Source organism: Miniopterus natalensis, chromosome 1, assembly GCF_054644295.1.
Source record: "Miniopterus natalensis isolate mMinNat1 chromosome 1, mMinNat1.hap1, whole genome shotgun sequence".
NCBI classification, from domain to species: Eukaryota; Metazoa; Chordata; class Mammalia; order Chiroptera; family Miniopteridae; genus Miniopterus; species Miniopterus natalensis.
The window spans coordinates 159,215,812-159,235,865 of NC_142081.1; the positions used below are offsets into that span (position 1 = coordinate 159,215,812).

At 35.8% G+C, this 20,054-nt stretch overlaps 1 protein-coding gene across 2 annotated transcripts in view; it reads right to left on the reverse strand.

Moving 5' to 3' along the window:
- Positions 1-1,602: 1,602 nt before the first annotated feature.
- Positions 1,603-20,054, reverse strand: part of USO1 (USO1 vesicle transport factor) — a 74,747-nt gene continuing 56,295 nt past the window's right edge. For both annotated transcript variants that reach the window (XM_016207551.2, XM_016207549.2), the window contains 11 exons: positions 14,683-14,793; positions 14,221-14,339; positions 13,886-14,067; positions 13,485-13,606; positions 10,577-10,715; positions 9,288-9,451; positions 6,762-6,842; positions 6,133-6,231; positions 4,465-4,572; positions 3,056-3,271; positions 1,603-2,586 (listed from right to left, as the gene is read on the reverse strand). In XM_016207551.2, the coding sequence (XP_016063037.1) occupies positions 2,500-2,586; positions 3,056-3,271; positions 4,465-4,572; positions 6,133-6,231; positions 6,762-6,842; positions 9,288-9,451; positions 10,577-10,715; positions 13,485-13,606; positions 13,886-14,067; positions 14,221-14,339; positions 14,683-14,793 (1,428 nt within the window). In that variant the 3' untranslated portion in view covers positions 1,603-2,499. The remainder of the gene's footprint in view (positions 2,587-3,055; positions 3,272-4,464; positions 4,573-6,132; positions 6,232-6,761; positions 6,843-9,287; positions 9,452-10,576; positions 10,716-13,484; positions 13,607-13,885; positions 14,068-14,220; positions 14,340-14,682; positions 14,794-20,054) is intronic.

The following is a 20,054-nucleotide window of genomic DNA, read 5'->3' on the forward strand; positions in this document are numbered from 1 at the left end:
AATCAGATCTAATCACTCCTCTGGCTTCCCATCAAGCTCAGGATAAATTGCAAGCACCTTCAGAAGCTACACAGTACCTGACATTGTCTTCTGTACTTGTTACTCCTCCAGAATCTGAGTCATTATGGGGACTTAGCTTACTCTTGTCTTACTTACTACTATATCCCGTGTCTACAGCAGTACCCAGCACACTGTACACTCAATATTCATGGGATAATTGTGCTGTTACAGTACAGTTTAGCATTATGAGGCCCTGACCTGGCTGCAACAGAACTTTTACATTTAAGGGTTTGCTTTTTTAATCAGCACAATTTCAGACTAGTATCCTTTAACAGTAACTCTGGGTGATGATTCTCAAGGTGCTAGAGGTGAAACTCTTGAATAAAATTTCAGATCATAAAGACCAATGTTTTATGCTTTATGATGACTGCTCCACTGTTATAGCTCTTAATACAAGGAAAGACAGCCTTTAACGAGAGGGCTGACAAATGGGTGGAGGAAAGAGCATGTGCAAAAGCAAAGTGAGAGTTGAAAAAGCAGGATACATGCCATAACAGCAAGTACTTTGGGATGGTTCTAAAACATACTTGAAGGGAGATAAAGCTAGAGAGCACAAAGGGCCTTAATCCACCTGGCTAAGGACTCCGGACATCAGGCCACCACAATCTCTCTTCCTACCTGTGGTTTAGAAAGCCTCCTGTGGTGAGTATGAAGGGTGATGGGAGAGCGTGGTAGAGAGGCAACCACTAGATTGGAGGGGGAGAGAGACCAGTTTAGGAGACTCCAGAGTGAGCCAGGCAATAAACTATTGTTATGGTTAGAATGATGTCCCTTTGGGCTCCAGGCTAGACTGTGCGGCTTCGAGGCCTCCCCGTGTCTGCTCTCCTGCAGGCCAGCCCGACTGACTGAGCTTTGGCAAACTATCACTGATTTTGCAGATGTTTCTGTCTGGAGATCTTTGGTATCCCATTATCTATGGACGTCTCATTCTTACTCCTGACCCATTTTCTTTATCCTTATAATGTTAGCCTGAAATGAAGTCATTAGTATGTGGTGTCAACTTTAGCCACGTAGTTCTGTGACGACAACGGCTGCAGGATGGTGGTGGTAGTGGTGCGAGGGGACAGGGGCACGGTGCTGCGTTCACAAGTGCTCTGTAACACACAGCCATCTCCTTTTTCAAATACGCAGACACATCTTCTCTTTCAAAACTTTGTGTCCCTTAGTGGACTGTTCAAAAGACTCCCGAAGCCAGGAGCCAGATGATATATTTTGTCCTCCAATTTCTGCTGTCTTGCCTTTAAGTAAACCTACCTGTTTAAAGGAACATCATTGCAAAGAACTCCAATGCTAGACTGTTCTCCAACCTCTTCTGCTTCTGCTCCAATGAGTCCCCTCCAGCCTTACGCAATCCTAACCATTAGTTCTGAATCGGAAGCCGTTAGCATTCAGATACAATAATGTACTTTTAGTAAGAGAAGAACTCCACTTCCACTTGCCTTACCTTTTATTAAGAATAAAATACTTCTCTCAAAATCTTAAGAAAAAGAAACCATGACCAGGGATTAAGTGACCATAATATCTATTTTTATTATGAAAACATTAAATTTTGACACATTGCTTCATTTGCTTTTTAAAAATCTATTATCTGACTTAAACCTATGCAGCAAAAATGCCAATAAATTATATAAATCATAGTTTGTGTCTTTTTAAAACTAGGAACATAATATGCTTTATGGTAATCAAACAATACTAAATCTGAATTGTATGAGTGGTTAACTTGTATTTTAACATTTAGCTTAAAACCAAAACCAACCACATGCTAACACACTGTTGCAAGAGTTTCTCAGAAAGCTTTCCTTACCACGGTCAGTATCCCGCTTCCTCGCTGAGGTCCGAACGCAGCCTCTCCAGCCGTCAAGGCACTCACTCCAAACCGCAGGTCCCCGTCCTGCTCCTCAGGAGGAGCCCTGGAGGAGGGCTGGTGATCTGCCTTATCTCCCGCCTCCTGCCCACGCTACCTTGCCTTTAAGCAACTTCATTTCTTTAAAAGGAAATCATGAGCTAAGAACTCCAATACTGAATTTAGAAACAGTGATTCGAATACACATTAAATCAAATATGTTAGTACTTAAAGCCACAAATTCTGAAAAGTGAAAATAGACAAATACAGAACTTACGTAAACAACCAATGAACTAAGGCAAATAGCACAGCCACCACATGCCCTAAAATGGTATATTTTTGGTGTCTGGAGCTCTTTAAAAAGTATATTTTGGGACAATTCAGATGAATTTCAATAAAAGATGTGTGTTCTGCATAAAGTTAGAGTTTTAAGGGTTTTCAACATGGGTGGCATTATTTAAAAAATATATCGATAGTCTCATTAGTGAATGTTTCCCACTTAGTTTAAGTTTTATTTTCTGGGGAGGCAAACCCAAGCACTGTTTCAAGACTCCACGTTCAAAGTCGCGATGCAGCTGCTGCCACGCCTGGGAACGTTAAAGCTGGTTGTCGCCCTGGCTCCTGTCGTCATCGTCGTCGTCATCCTCCTGGTCTATGGACTCAAGTTCATCCTCCTCTTCCTCCTAAACGGAAAGCACACATTCAACACCGAGGAAGCCCCTCACACTCAGCGCAGCGACGGCTCCATTCCAGCGGTCACATGACTACACACTGTCTCACTTCCTCGATTTAACACTCAAGGCTCCTTGTCATTTTTAATGGGGTGAGACATACACCAGGTTAACCTGCTGACGGATGGCAACACAGTATGGCACGTTTAGGCGGTGAGAGCTGTTATCACAGGAGCAACCAATTCACTTCCTAAGCTCAAAGCCCAAACGAGAACAGTTAACAAATGCTGGAAACTGTGCCTAATCTGTGTCTTAAGTAAATGTGGTGAGCACCGTGTGAGCAGTGTAGAGAACACTGAACTCATGTACCAACATATCTATGCCCATAATATAGATACATTTCCATGGTACAGTATAATTTTTAAATGTACATTATAAAGAAACACCATATATAACATTTTTGGAAACATTTCAATCTTACTGGATGACCAAGTTCCTTGAGTTTATTCTTTAATGACAGTATTTTCTGATCCTGATCAGCCAACAGCACCAAGAGATCATCTTGTTCTTTTTTAGAATCCGTAATGTTGACCTCAAGCTGGTTTTTCTCATTTTGTAAAATGACAATGGTACTATTAGATGAGTCCAGTTGCTCTTTAATAGCAGTTCTTTCATCAGACAGAGCTTTAATTTCATTCTAGAAAAAGAAAGGTGAAAATCACTAATCTAAAATTAGTATTCATTCTTCTCAGGTTTTTTTTAATAAATAGGTTCTTTCTATGATAAATCACTGTTGTTGTCCAACCTGTGGAGTTTAAGGGTAGAGCTTGAGAGGATAGGAGGAAATTAAAAAAAAAATAAATTAATTATTGATTTTAGAGTTGGGGGAGGAGCAGAGAGGGAGGAAGGGGGAGAGAGATGGAGAGAGAGAAACATCGATTTGTTGTTCCACTAATTTATGCATTCACTGGTTACTTCTTGCATGTGTCCTGACCAGGGATTGAACCCATAACCTTGGTGTATAAGGACGAAGCTCTAACCAACCGAGCTAGCTGGCCAGGGTGATAGGAGGTTTAAAGCACACAGACACTCATCCAGTATCATGAGAATTTAAGTTAGGCTACACATCAAAGATGGATATTGTGAAAACTAGAGTTTAACACCCAAAAAATAGTTTTAATCAGTTATTGCTCAATAAATCCCAAGAGATAATACCATTTCACATAATGAGAGGAATAAATACACAAAACATTTCATAGCAGAAGCCTGGTTAGTATCAAAATTAGAACTCAAGTTTTTAAAGAAATCTTTCATCCCAACTTCATACATACAATTAAAGCCGGGAAAAAAAATAGCTTCAAATAAAACCAATGGCTAAAAAATAATTTGACCACAATCCAAAAGGCACAACCACATATCTTCCTTTTTCCATTTTTCTTTCATGCCTTTTGCTTTTATTACAATTACTTCATTCCTTTCCTCATGTTGCTTATTCTGATTTCTATGCCACACAGCAGGCCACAGGATTTCACTGCTCCTTAGCTGATAGAAAGCCTACATAGTGGCTTGTGGTTGAGCCACACTTGTAGTTCTGTTTCTTATTGTGATTAGAGATTGATAAGAAAACAATTTTCAATGATTTTTACTTTCAAAGTACATTGTGATACATTCTTATTTTACATATTTGATACAATTATTTGAAAAGGCATTTAAAAAAATCTTCATTTGTGCCATCCTGAGTAACAGAATAGAAAGGTTATCAGATAACATCACACCCCATTAGCTTTCTTTATAAATCTAAGGATTTGAGAAATTAAATGAAATAAACTCTAATTTCCTGGAGTTCATTTCATATAATATGCAGTAAATAAAAGCTGCACCAAAACCAACCTTTAATTCTTTAGTCTCTTGTAATAATGCTGACAGTCTTCCCTCTATATCAGTAGTTTTTGCAGCTATTACAGTGTCACTCTCTCCTGGTACAGGAACTGACTGTGCCTGAAAGTAGAAATTAGGGGAAAAACAGTTTCTTTAAAGTTATGATCAATATGAAATCCCAAAGATGACTTAATGTTCTTGCTACTTTGAAATTTCCAATAATAGAAAATATAATTCCCTTACATATTTACATGAATAAAGTACTCTCCTAGAAAGATGAGTTGTTCCTACAGTGAAGTCGAAGGCTGAAGCAAGAGTGGTGGGGCATCAAATCTCAGCAGAGGATGGGGAAGGCTGGGTTATGGTGTCTCAAGTTCACACCAGGAAAGCAATCAACAAGACAGCTCTAATATAGCTATAAGAGAGCATTTAATAGCAGGGAATATGTTTCAAAGACTTTTCCTCATAAAACTCTTGTGAGTTTAGTTGGCACAATCATCTCTATCTGAGAGAGACAGGTGGGGACATTGAGCTGGACGCCATTAACTGGTGAAATGTATTTTCTTAAGTGCTACAGGAAGTATTCTTAAATCAATCTTTCAGTCCTTCTCTGCCTTTTTCTTACAAAATATTGGGAAGCGAGGTGATGGTATAGCAAATATCTAACAGTGTGTAAAGGGCTTCAGAACTGGTAGAGGCTAGAAGAGTTCTGAGGTGCATGGTAGACAAAGCCTAAATTGCTTTGAAGAGACTGTTGGCAGAAAACTGGTCATTAAAGGCAATTCTGGTCAGGGCTCAGAAAGAAAACGGAGAGCTGTAGAGAAAGCTTTTACGGTCTTAGAGAAAACAAATTCATCATGAACAGAATGCTGGGAGAAATATGGATGTTAAAGGTGGTTTTGGTTGAGGTCTAGGATGGAAATAAGAAAAGTGGAGGAAAGGCAGTTCTTGTTATAAAGTGGCAAAGAACTTGGCTGGGTTGTGTCTGTGCAAAGTAGAATTTGTAAGTGATGAACATGGATATTTAGCTGAGGAGATTTCTAAGCAAAGTGTTAAAGGCATGACCTCGTTCCTTGCTGCTTACAGTTAAATGTGGAGGAGAGATAAATTGAAGAAGGAATTTTTAAGCCAAAGGGAATAACACTTGAAGATTTAGAAAATTCTCAGCCTGTGCCTATTGCAATAAATGACAAGGCATGTTCTGGTGAAATATCAAGGATGTGGCTGGACAACCATTTATAAAGAGATTGCTTGTGTGATTCATGGAACCAATCAACCGCCACAGTAGAAGCTGGAATAGAGACGTGGTTATCCACGGAGGATCTAGGATGGTCTTCTTGTCCAATGGCTTGACCCCTGTGAATTGCATAGGTTGCCAACAAGCTGTTTGAAAATTTTATACCAGCAGTAAACCTGCTAACTTGGACTGAAGGTTACACAGACAGGATGAAATATAAAATACTAGCAAAATGAACCAGTAACTGATTAAATCGATCTGATAAGCCTGACTATAATATGGCTGCTGCCATGGACAAGAAGCTGATGTGACTAGAACTCTGGCTAGTGACTAACCTAAACGGAAGGTACTTTTTGACAAATTTGCCTATTTTCCACAGTGGCTGAAAAACATTTCAACCTTGTGTTTACTATTTTTCGGGAGAAAAAAATTAATTAACTTACAAATGCTTCTGTTTTCTGCAACAGCTCCTGTTTTTCTGTCTGTAGTTTGGTGATCTCCATGGATTGTGAGTTTACCTGAGACTTCAGTGTTGCCAGTTCCTAAGAGAGAAAAAACAGTTGAGGTGTAACCTTAAATGGCATTAATGTCATCAAGAAATTGTCTATTTACAGGGCAAACACATGAGTTTACCTCCTGTTTTTTTTCTTTTCAATGCAAAAAACCATTATTTTTCTGGACAGAAAGGTTTAAATAGCCAATACACTGAACAAAGCAATTATCATGGTCAATACTATATGAATTAGGCATAAGATTTTATATATTCATATTTGTAGCTTATAAACATACTTATATTTTTCTTAATGGTTAGTTCACTGATAATCTACAAATTATCTGGTGAGATGCTGAGATTTGTTAAAAAGATCACCGTTAAAAAATAAAAAACCACAATAAGCAGCAAATACCATTATTGTGTAATTACAACAGCTTCTGGATTTGCACATGGCTGCCGTCACTATCAGTTTTTACTTACACCTGCCGAAGTAGCTCTAGATTAATGGAACTGAAAGCTGGTTACTCTATTACAATTAAAACAAGACAAAACAGAACTTGGACCAAACTGGAAAATTACCTGTTTTAATTCTGCAATTTGTTCAGAATCTCTAGCTGAAGCTGTTGCTTCATTTGCGTCCAGGGATGCTTGGGAAGATTTCTATAAATAGCATAGAAATAAACTATGAAACAAATTCAGTCTAAAGAGACAGGAAAAAAACAAAACAGAACTGTACACATACAGAGGTTAGCAAAAGTAGGTTTACAGTTGTATGTGAAAGTTTATTCTTGTATTATTTATTTGTATTACAACTGTAAACCTACTTTTGCTCACCCCTGTTTAAGCTGTCTTGTAGATGTTTACCAGAAGACTTCATACCAACATTTAAATTTTTTTCTTTTTTAAAATCCTCACCTGAGAGACAGGGAGGGAGAAACATTGATGTGAGAGAGAAACATTGATTGGTTGCCTCCCATATGTGCCCCGACCTGGGATTAAACCCACAAACTAGATGTATTTGACAGGGATTCGAACCCACAACCCTTTGTCGTACAGGGTAACACTCTAACCAACTGAGCCACCCAGCCATGGCCCACCATTTTAATTTTGGTAAAATTTCAAGATAGCACATATTGTCTAAAATTTTTTTCATAGGTAAAAAATTTATACTTATACCAAATAATTTATTAAATCTAAGCACTTACCTGATGTCATATGGAGAAAGAACATAAAAGCAAGTATTTTTTGAGTGATTTCCACGTATTAAAAGAGCTTTATACTGAGTATCTCATTTAATGTTCACAACAATGAAATAGATACTAAAACCACCATTTTATAGATCAGGAAATAATTTTAAAGAAATTAATTTTGCTTAAATTTAATTAGCTAGGAAGCAGTGAAACTTTAGACAGTCTGACACAGTTCATATTCTAAAACCTTAATATGATACTTTGGTTCCAGGGATCCAGAAAAATAAACAAGCAGGATAATGAGGATTGCTCTTGACCTCTTCTTTAAAAGTTTTTAACATTTTACAAAATTTATATGGAACCAAAAAAGACCCCGAATAGCTGCAGCCATCTTGAGAAAAAAGAACAGAGTGGGAGGGATCACATTACCAGACTTCAAACTGTATTACAAAGCCACTGTAATCAAAACGGCCTGGTATTGGTACAACAACAGGCATATAGATCAATGGAACAGAACAGAGACCCCAGAAATAGACCCACGCCACTATGGTCAGTTAATACTTGAAAAAGGAGGCAAGAGTATCCAATGGAGTAAAGACAGTCTCCTCAATAAGTGGTGCTGGGAAAATTGGACAGATACATGCAAAAGAATGAAACTAGACCACCAACTTTCACCATACACAAAAATAAACTCAAAATGGATAAAAGACTTAAATGTAAGTCACGAAACCATAAAATCCTGGAAGAAAACATAGGCAGTAAAGTCACAGACATCCCACGTAGTGGACTTTTCACTGATACATCTCCTAGGGCAAGAGAAACAAAGGAAAAAATAAACATATGGGACTACATCAAACTAAAAAGCTTCTGCACAGCAAAAGAAAACAGCCTCAAAATACAAAGGAACCCCACAGCCTCGGAAAACATATTTGCCAAGGACATACCTGATAAGGGGCTAATTTCTAAAGTGTACAAAGAACTCATAGTACTCAGCAAGAGGAAGACAAACAACCCAATTAAGAAATGGGCAAAGGATTTAAATAGACAGTTCTCCAAAGAGGACATACGGATGGCCAAGAGACACATGAGAAAATGCTCGACGTCGCTAATCATCAGAGATGCAAATTAAAACCATAATGAGGTATCACTTCACACCTGTCAGAACGGCTGCCATCAACAAATCAACAAACGACATGTGCTGGCGAGGGTGTGGGGAAAGGGGACCCTAGTACACTGCTGGTGGGGATGCAGACTGGTGCTACCACTATGGAAAACAGTATGGAGGTTCCTCAAAAAATTAGAAATGGAGCTGCTGTTTGACCTAGTGACTCCACTCCTAGGAATGTATCCTAAGAATCCTGAAACATTCATCAGAAAGAATATATGCACCCCGATGTTCATAGCAGCACAGTTTACAATAGCTAAGATCTGGAAACAGCCCAAGTGCCCATCAGTAGGTGAGTGGGGGAGAAAGCTGTGGGACATTCACACCATGGAATACTACGCAGCTGTAAAGAAGAAGAATCTCGTACCCTTTGGGACAGTATGATGGACCTGGAGAAAATTATGCTAAGTGAAATAAGCCAGGCAGCGAAAGACAAATATCACATGATCTCGCTTATACGTGGAATCTAAAGAACTTAATAAACTGATGAACAGAATAGATTCAATGACATGGAAGCATAGATGAGACTGATGAATATCAGAGGGATGGAGGAGGGCGGGGGTGGAGGGGGAGAGAGTAACAAAGAATTTATATGTATATATGCACAACCCAAGGACATGGACAATGGTGTGGAGAGGGACTGGGGAGGGAGAAGGGATGGGGTGGAACGGGTCATTGGGGAGAAAAAGGGACATCTGTAATATTTTAAACAAATTAAAAAAAAAAAAAAAGTTTTTAACATTTACTTACCAATTTTTCAATCAAAGAGTCCTTTTCAGCCAATTGGCTTCGTAAAAGTTCCTGATTACTTTTTAATTCTTTTATCTCTTCTCGCAACCTACCAATTTCTTCTGGTTGAATGCCATTCATTTGAGCCCCATCACTGTGAGAACCTTGATGCTGATTGTCTTTTCCTATTAGACAAGCATAAAATGTGAAAAGCCAGCATAAAACTTAAATTTTTCATATTTTGAATTAAAAGACTCAAATATAAATATATAATTTGCTTAATTTAATTACTTTGGAAGCACTTTTGTAAGCAAATTTAATTTTTGCAAAATAGTGTTTTGATAAAAATAGTTAATTGATGATAGTTTCAGGTTTTCTGGGAGGAAAATCAGCATAGTTTATTAAGACTAAACTTCATGGTTTGGTGATCTAAGATTAAGAATGACAGTAGTTTCAATTCCAATTCTGTCAATATAAGAGAAAATAAAATCCTTTAAAAAAATCTCCCCAAAGGAATAGCCTTCTATATGGACTAAAATAACTGACAAATTATTGTCATAAATAAAGGAAATAAAAGAGATATTTTTCCCCTGAAAATTTTAGTCACTTTGATATAAATAAATTACATTTCTAAGTAGCTAGAATTCCAATCATAAGCACTATAGGATGATACTATTTACAAAAACTTGAGCTCTTACCATGTGCCAGGCACTAAACTAGAATTTTACTAATATTATTTCACTTAATTCCCAGATGACACAGATGCTATTATCAGCTCAACTTTGCAGATGAGGAAATGGAAAGGTTAGATCAGTCATTCTTAACTGGCTATACATTAGAATCACCTGGGGAGGAGCTTATAATAATTACTGATGCCTGGACCCCACCCTGACAAATTAAATACAGTGGGGTCTCAGTATTGGTGCTATTTCTTTTTTAATTAATTTTTTTATTTTTCAATTACAGTTGACATACAATATTGTATTAGTTTCAGGTGTACAACATAGTGATTAGGCCTTTATATAACTTACAAAGTGATTAGATAAATCTACTACCCATTTGACAAGTACTGGTGCTATTTAAAAAAAACCCCACACAAAAACTCAGGAGATTCTAATGTGCAGCCAAGGTTGAAAATCAATGGATCAGAAAATCAAACAGGTAGCAAGAAGGCTGAACTTCAAAATCTGATTTACATGTTTGTCACAGTGATTGATTTAAGATTAGAGAAAGACTAGTCTACAAGAATAATCTGTTTGACTTTGTCCAGCTCTTGGGGACAATGCAATAGTGATGGCCAGCTCACGTACCTAGCTGTACTTTAAGAAGATTATACTGATCTTTGTGTTGCTGAATCTGAGATATTTGCTGTGTGACTGCTGTCTGGAGCTGCTCATTTTGACATTTTAAAGTGGAAATCTGCTGCTTTAATTCCTCAAGTTGCAGATCCTGTGAAACAAAATATAATTCAAGTGTTGTAAATTCATACCAATTAGCATTAAGAAGATGAAAAATTAAAAATCAGAGATTATTTTGGGTCAGGATGTTAAAGTACTCCACACTTCCAACACCATTCAATAATTACGCAGTAATACATCAATATATGCACCAAGGCAAAACATAAAACCCCACTAATCAGCACTATGGTACACCCTGCAACCTAACTGCAACTATTGGGGGTGGAGGATCAATTTGAAAAACCTTACGGTCCATCAAACCATTTAAGAAATTTAAACTATTTAAGAAAGGTAGTAGAGCCTGGCTGGTGTGACTCAATGGTTGAGCAGCGACCTATGGTCTAGGATGCCTGGTCAGGGCACATGCCAGGGTTGCGGGCTTGATCCCCAACAGGGGGCGTGCAGGAGGCAGCCGATCAACAACTCTCTCTCATCATTGATATTTCTCTCTCTCCTTCCCTTTCCCTTCCTTTCTGTGAAATCAATAAAAATATATTTTAAAAAAAGAAAGGTAACATATGTATGTATACATATGCATTTATATTACTGTTGACATTAATGACAATCATGTAACAGAACATTTAGAAGACTGAAAAGAGAGCTTCCAACTCTCACCACCCTAATATAACTAGTAGGAACTTGATCTATTTCTTTATATTCTTTCAATTTTTTTCCAATACAAGTTTTTAAACTTGTCATAATCAGTCCATATATCATTTTGTAGCCTTTAATTCACTTATTATTCAATCATAATTTCCCCATATTGCTAACAGTTTCATGATCATAATTTTTAATACTTAATATCTAATGAGTTGATACAGTATGATTTATATTCAAAAGCAATACTGAGGTTGCTTTCCATTTTTCTAAATGATAAATATTATTACAATAAATATGTTAGTCCATATAACTCCTGAATTTTGAAGAATTTTCTTAGGATGGATTCTCAAATGTGTATATAAAAATTTTATAGCTCTCCATGCTTGTTGCCTAATTGCCAAATAGCATTTTAAATGGTGAGAATATTTAAAAGTAACATTTCTAAAGAAGAGTCATTATAGTACTTGTGTAAAATCCCTCTTTTTTTCTTCCAAATCAACCATATTTATCAGGTCCAAGTGTAGGCTATAGCATCACATTCCAAGTATTTATTTTCCAGTGCTCTAAAGACATTACATTTTACCACCTGGAAATGACTCCATATTTGTACTAAGATATGGATGAAAAATCCTAATAACCACGGGTAGTTTAATGATTCAAATTTGGATTATTCCAAGCTGCTTCTGATTTATTGACTTGCTTATAAACTGAAAGGCTTATACTGAATGTTAAATATACTACTATTTTTATTCTTTCTTACAATTTCAATCTCAACAATATAGACTATGGGGAAGAAAAGAACACACAGGCAGTTCTCATTCAGAGGGCTCAACCCAAGCTCGTACTTGCTACACCTGCCTCAGGCTGTGCACAGTGGCAGGGGGCAGAAGGCGTCCTACATGAACTGCCAACAGTGTACAGGAATTTATGACACTGGAATTTTAACAACATCAATAATCTCACTTTCCAGGTAATACTACAGCACTTTCTAGGATTCCAATAAAGGTACCAGGATGAGGAATTAAATTAGAGAAAAAACTAAGAAAGGTATTTTTAAGGAACACAACGGAAGATTAAAGGTGCTCAACACAATGCAAATATGGAGCTTCTCTGGTATCCTGCAAAGAAAATGTCAATTGATGATTTTGAAAACATAGTTTCAACTTAATTCATAATTTCCACTCAAATAAATCAGCTCCCTTTCTTGTTCTCTTGTTCTAACTCAGTATCAGCTACTCAGTTGTGTAAGACAGCAATCTCAGGAAGGACCATATTTGACCCTTTCTGCTCCCTCACACCTGCATCCAATCATTACCTAGTCCTGCCAGTTTTATCTTCTTTAGTTTCCACATTTTCCAGGTCGGCTCTATACCACAAAGTATGAGCTTTAGAGTCCCAGTAACACATGTATTTGAATTCTGTTCCTCCAGTCAGTGAGTGGCCCTGGCTAAGGTTAAATTCTGTCTCAGATCCCTCTTTATTGAAAACTGAAGATATTAACTACTTTGTAGGGCTGATGTGAAAATCAAAATGAGACAGTGTTTAAAATGTGCTTAGGGACCACCTAGAAACAATAAAGAAAAACTGGCAGCTATTATCATTATGGCCATCATCAGGGCTCCAATTTTCTCCACTAGCCCATCATAACCACCTCCTTCCTGGGCTCCCTCTAGCCTTGCCTCTCAAACTTCTCCTTTATACAGCCACCAAGTGTTCTATGCACATGCCAGTTACAACTCCTGCCTCTCTTTCTCTTCTCTCCTTTTGCCTAGCTTTCTCCTAGGCATCCTTCTAGGACTTGGCTTCTCTATTTTCTCCAAGCCTCTGCTCCTACTTAGCTAAGTTAGGTGCCTCTCAGTGCTGTCATACAGCTTTGTTTATCTCTATCACTAGGCTTAATATGTTATAATCCATGTGTCACACCATCTATTTATAGGTTTGTCTCCCCATGAGACTGTGATACGGAAACATGTCTGATTCATGTCTTTATCCAGGACATCCCGCACAAAGCGTAAAACATTTGAAGCTCTCAGATGCTTCTGAATTATTTAGGAAAATAATGATTTTTACTTTCTGTATCCTCTTGCATTTGAAATGCCAGGAAAAATCTTCCCTAAATATTGAAAAGTACCAGTATGGCAGAGAGTTTATCAGTACGTACTTGCTCTCGAATCACATTTTTGTAGTGAGTCACAATACTGTCATGCTGTTCTAATGTCTTCTTCTCTTCTTCTTCTTTTTTATCTTCTTCACTGGACTTATAAATAGCCTTAGTTATCACACCTATAAAAGAAAGCTAACTTAAAATTTATTTTAAATATTTAAAATACTATTTTATTAAGACTTAATCAGTAAAAACATACGGCCTAACTACACAGAAATAAGAACTAATCTTTACCATCTTACTGAAGACCAAAAGTCCTTCAATAGACTATATACCAAAAGCTAGAAAAATCCCCACTTTGAGGCTTATCATAAAGTCTGCACGTGTCCAGGATAAACATACACAATATAATCACAGGTACTTTCTCATGAATACCAGCATAAATGTTCTTTTCTTACCTTCAAGTTCTTTGACCAGCTTTGTAAACTCATGATCAAATATCATGTATTCTGGACTGGGAAAGTTGGGCTGGGGTTTCTGAGATGCTCTGGAATACAACTCATGTTTGCTAATAAATCCTAGTTTCTCTATGAAATTCTCTTTGCCAATCCTCTTCTCTATTAGTTGTTTTAGTTTCTCTCTACAGAGATAAGCATATTGAGATGCTTAAGAAAAAGTCATAACGAAACATAAAACTTGGTTCTACATTATACTTTGGCACAAAAAAGATTTATCATTTTCTCTTAATGACATTAGCAAGACATTTTACCCTAGCAGTTTCCTCCTTACTTACTTCATATAGTTCTCAAGTGAGTTATCATTGAAATAAATCGAAATGCCCAACAGAAGGGCACATAAGCCTTGGACCAATTGCTCTTCCTCTCCAAGATTTTCTGCAATTTGTCCTGTAAGCTGAACTTTTTGTTAAGGAGACTAATGGTTCACAATATCCAGAGTACTTTATTTTATAATTGGAATTTCACATGTATTTCATATAAGAGCTTCTATAAGAAATTCTACATACAGTTCTAGCAAACACACACACACACACACACACACACACACACACACACACACACACACGCCCCCCCCCCCCCTTAAGCAAGCACCATAACTGCCTTAACAGTTTAAAAAGTTAAAACACATAAAGAAAATTCAAATATTTTCGGCACAGAGTTACCTCTAATTGAGAGGAAGACATAAAAATGATAACAGATAAATACTTATATGTATCTTACAGCAATATAAAGGATACAAATGGAACATTGGCTGAGTTGTGAAGAAAATGCGTTACTGCAATGGGACAGTTACTTAGCCAGGTACAAAGCAACATTAGTAATCCAACTCTTGTCTGTATTTTGCTTCCCTGAAATAGATAAGTCAGCAGAAACCTCATTTTAGTTTTTTCAAATTTAAAGTTGTCCTAAGATCCCTTCCCATTTGTATAAAGATATTTAACATCTTATAAAAGATGTGTCAGGAATCCAGACTTAAAAAATTGAATGAGAGAGTGCATTCTTGTGTCCTCTATGGGCTGGACTTCCCAAAATGAACAGTGAGAAGAAATCAGAATTGGTTCATGTTCATAAGCATATATCAGGTTACCTAAATTACTATTAGTGGAAAAACCTGGTCTACTAAGGAGGAAGTGTATGATGTAGATGCTTAAAAAAAAAGTACCAATCCTAATTCACTTTACAAAAAAAATAATTTGCCAGGCAAATTTCTGATGTTTCAATTAAAATTTTAAAAACAAGTTTCTAATAAAAGGACAAATTTTACCTCTTTTAAAAAAATCAAGAAAAATACAAATAAATAATCTCCTGAATTATTTAGTCAAGTTCCATTAGAGAATGTGTTCTCTAACAGGAAAATAAACAAACCATGTTACAAACTCACTGACAACATGCCAGACAATCAGAAATCACACACATAATGAAAGAGAAAAATACTTAAGTTAGCTAAGTGCCAAAATCACTAACTGCTGCAAAGTATAGTTAAACAATACCGAACACTAGCATGTCCATCAAAATTACAGTTCCCTAAATTCTGATACAACACATTTACATCTCCTTTGTGGGAAATTCTGTTCGCTGATAATATTGCCACGGCCAATATTATATTATATAACCTATATATTTTTAAGACAAAACTTGTTTGAAACAAAATAATAAAAATTAGCACATTAATGCATCACTTTGGGAGTAATTTCAGAAAATATCCAAAGTACAATTATTCAAAGATCTAGAGAGGAATGAATTTAAAGTAACCATCACTGTGTTTTGAAAAATTTCTAGCACCCAGACTGTTCTATTTTAATGAATCTTGATGTCAATATCTTGGCCTTTCTATAATCTATTTTCAAGTATACTTAATATTTAAACAAATTCAAATGATACCTCTTCAAATGATTTGGGAAGTAAGCATTAATTTGCGTGAATTTACATGCTGTATTATTTTTCCTTGCCTCTAAGTCATTACTGTGCCCACGACATATCTTACTGTTACCCAAGTAAATTGAAAAGTTAAAATATATACACTTATTCTCAATTGATGATGTGCCTTAGAGAACTTACAACTAATTATTCAAGTCATAAATGCAAATGTTTCATTGAGTTCCCTGGTTATATGTAAAAAATTTAGTATTACTTGTAATATCATTTGTAGGTGCCAAATATACCTCTAATGTCTGAGTAAATAAATGTGGAACTAGATTTAAATTTGAATCTTCTAGAAGTATGTCCTTAGAGGTCTAACTGCACGATAAGAGGAGCAAAGTCAACTATAACTAAGAGAGAATGGAACATCTCCTTCACATCAGCTACAAAAGAACATAAAGTACACAAGAAAAGCCTAATCAAAACTATATAAAACCTAAACAAGGAAAATTTAAAAACACTCCTAAAGAGCACAAAAGTAGATATAAATCAATAGAAAGAATGCATGTTTAGATAGGAAAACTCAAGACATGAAGATATTCTTTATTAATTTATAAAATAAAGTTTATGAAATGAATGTGACCCAAATAAAAATACCAATAAATTTTTTTCTCTGGAACTAAACAACCTTGTTCTCAAGTTCATATAGAAAAATAAACGAGCGAGAATAACTAGGGAATCTGTAAAAAGATAAAAAAGAGCAATGAAGTGATACTAATTCATGAATACATCCAGCATATAACCATCAGTGGGTTACAGATGGACTTAAAAAATGTTGGGACAACTAGCTAGCTATCTGAAAAAGATCAGAGGATCCCTCCGTCATATAGTTCATTGAGGAAAATGGAACAAAAATTTAAATGCAAAAAGTTAAACCAGAAATTAGATGAAAATATGGGAAAATTCCTTAAAATCTTGAAGTAGGAAAGGCCTTTCTAAGTATAACAATAAAATAATAGTGATACAGAAAAAAAAACCCAAAACAAAACACCAAAGTCAAAATATAAATGACATCTCAGGAAAAATATATTTGTAAGTTATCACACACAATGGCTGAATTCCTTAATATAAAATGAAGTTCCTATAAACAATAAATTGGATTAACAACCCAAAAGAAAAACGGGCAGATGAAATATAAAAAAGAAGAGTTCACAGAAAAACTTCCACTGGTACGCAAACACATAGAAAGCGATTCAACCTTTTAGTAAGAGGAATGCAAATTAAAACTCAACAAGGTAACATTCATCACTCATCAGATCGACAAGAATACAAGTCTGACAACATGCTGTTGACGGTGGGGAAACAGATAATCTAAAAATCTAGTACACTGCAATCTTATTTCGCTTTGCTAGTGGGACTGTAAAATAACACTAAGTGAAAAAAAATCCAAGGTGCAGAACAATGGATATGCATAAAAAGCACTTGAAGAGTAGAGAAGAAATGCCCTTTACCTGGGAAATCATTTGAATAATAGGAGGCAGGGAACTAGGACAGGGGTGGGGCCAAGACTTTTTATTGTATACCTTTTTGTATCATTTTGATTTCTAAATCATGTCTTACCCATTTCAAAAGGACATACATATATTTTTAGGGAACTTAAGTTTTATTTCTAAGAGTGGCAGTACGGTAACAGTAAAAAGGACATTTAGTTGGAAACTGGAAGAAGCAAATCTACTGCACAAGCTCAATATGCCATGTGGGCCCCAGTTTCCTCACTTAGTAAACAGAGGCAGTTGGGTTAAATGATTTCATTAAGAGGATACCAGGATTTATACCCTGGTTCTAAAACTCAGCAGCCATAAAACCTTACCTCTCGTCCACACACTTAAATAAGCGCAGGAGTTAATACCTCTCACAGGGCTGTGGAGATGATTCAACACAGGTAAAGAACTTACAACAGTGCATGGCACACAGTAAGTGCTCCACAAATGTTGTAAACGGTTATCATCCTAGTTTCTAGCTCCGAAATTCTATGACTCTCTACCTACTAGCATATTAAAGGTAGAACTAATGCTCCAAATTTAAAATAGATGGCAGAATAAAGTTTAAACTGAAAAAAGAAAAAAGTAATATTAATTGCTGGGATAATTCTTTTTTTACCTCAGTGAAATACAGGCAGTCCTTGCTTTGCTGAGTTAACAGAAACCCATGCATACTGAAACATGCAAAGTGAGGACTATGTAATAATGCTCTTTTATGCAGACTATATTATTCTGATGTTCATCAAATCATGATATATAACAGAAAAATGGGAGATAATTAAATGTCCAAAAATAAGGAGATGGTTAACTAACCTATAGTATATCAATTTAGTGAAATATTATACAATCACAAAAAGTGGTGTTGATTTAGTGTTTAATAACATGGCAGATAACTGTAGGAAAAAATGCAGAACATAAAATGGAATAATATATGATCACTGCCTTATAAATAAACAGTACAGAAAAAAATGATGGAAATTTTACCACTAGTTATCTTTGGGCAGTAGAATGAGGAACAATTATTCTCTCTCCATTTTCTATTTCTCTAAATTTTTCAAAATGGAAAAAAACACAAACACCTCCTAACGAGTGCAAAAATGCTATAGTACTTCTCCAGTGTATCACCATAAAATGTTAAAAATAAGATCAATCCAATAAAATCCTGTTCAAGCTGCTCTATTCCTTGAAAATAAAATCAGAAATTGGGCATTAAAAGCTATCAAAACATCCTTTGTTATTACTTTCTCCAATCATCTGATGAATGCTTTACAAGATAAATGCCAAAAGAAAGCCACACCCTACTTTCTGACTAAAACTATTCATTTTGTTTATGTTTACACATTTGTATATTTGTTTACAGGTTTAAGTAAAAGTACATATCTCTTCCTAAGCCCCCAGAGTGTATGAACCACTGAAGATATTTGGAAAGACAAATGGATATTGAAATTATAATTCTGGAGCATCCTGAGGGTTTAGTTACTAGAAATCACATATTTTACAGGATGGAATAGAACTACAAACAAAATAACTGAAGCTGAATCATCTGATCTTTAACACAAGCTATTATGTTTCCCCTATTATATTTTCTAAGTAAAAATATCTTATTCCTACTTTGTGAATTTCAAGTCTAGTATTTTTCCATTCTTTATAAAAAGTATGAAAAGCCAACACTTTAAACTTCTAGTGTTAAAGTTTTAAAGTGAGATTCTAGAGTATTATGATAAGATTCATTTTTCCAGTGGTGCCTCTGGGGATAGAGAATTAATAGGAAAGGGGTATGATGGAACTTTCTAGGACTATGAATATGTTACACATCTTGTTTTGGGTGGTGGTTACAGAGACATATTCAACCACCAAAAATCATCAGATTGAACATTTCAGGTCTGCATTTTACTCTGTGTAAATTACACCTACAAAAAATTCCCTCTTAAATGACTGACATGTATACTTATAAAATACTTTACCTAATGTCAAAAATTCTGCAGGTCAAATATGTTTGTATGTGAGTTACTAACATGTTAAATCATGCTCATACACAAAGATACAATTCCTAACAGGATCTCAGTTATTAGCACCCACACAACTGAACGTATGCCCAAATATGGACATTAAGGTACATTCCTTTTTCTGCCAAACATTCCACAAAACAAAACAAAACAAAACAAATCAAAACCAACAAATCACCTTCCCACTCCTGTGCACACACACATCATAAACTAATCCCAATGGTAGATGTAGTATATGGGTTATACCCAGAATAACCCATAATGTTTAATTTAAAAGCTTTCAAATTACAAAATTATACTTACTACTACTGGACATTTTCAATAACCTAATTAATATAAAAACCATAACATTCTTTCATATACTGATTAACTAAAGGCAAAATTTTTAATCCTAGATTTTAGTACCTTTGAAATAGTTTCAGGGGAAATAAAGAAGCAAGCTTGGGTGAAAAAACAGAAAAAACCACCAAAAGCCAAAACCAAGTAATTTCTGAAAGTGTTAGCGTCCCCGGAGGAAGCACAGTATAGCTTCAGAATGTCATTCCCACAGTTCTTAGAAAAACCACTACAATATCCCAAGGAGAAACACTGGAGAGCCACTTAGGACAGAGATCAACTTATTGGCACATAAAAGTGTGAGTAGAGTATAACTTCAAACAAGCAGTTAAAAAACAATCGGCAAACCCAAGACAAAGAAAAGCC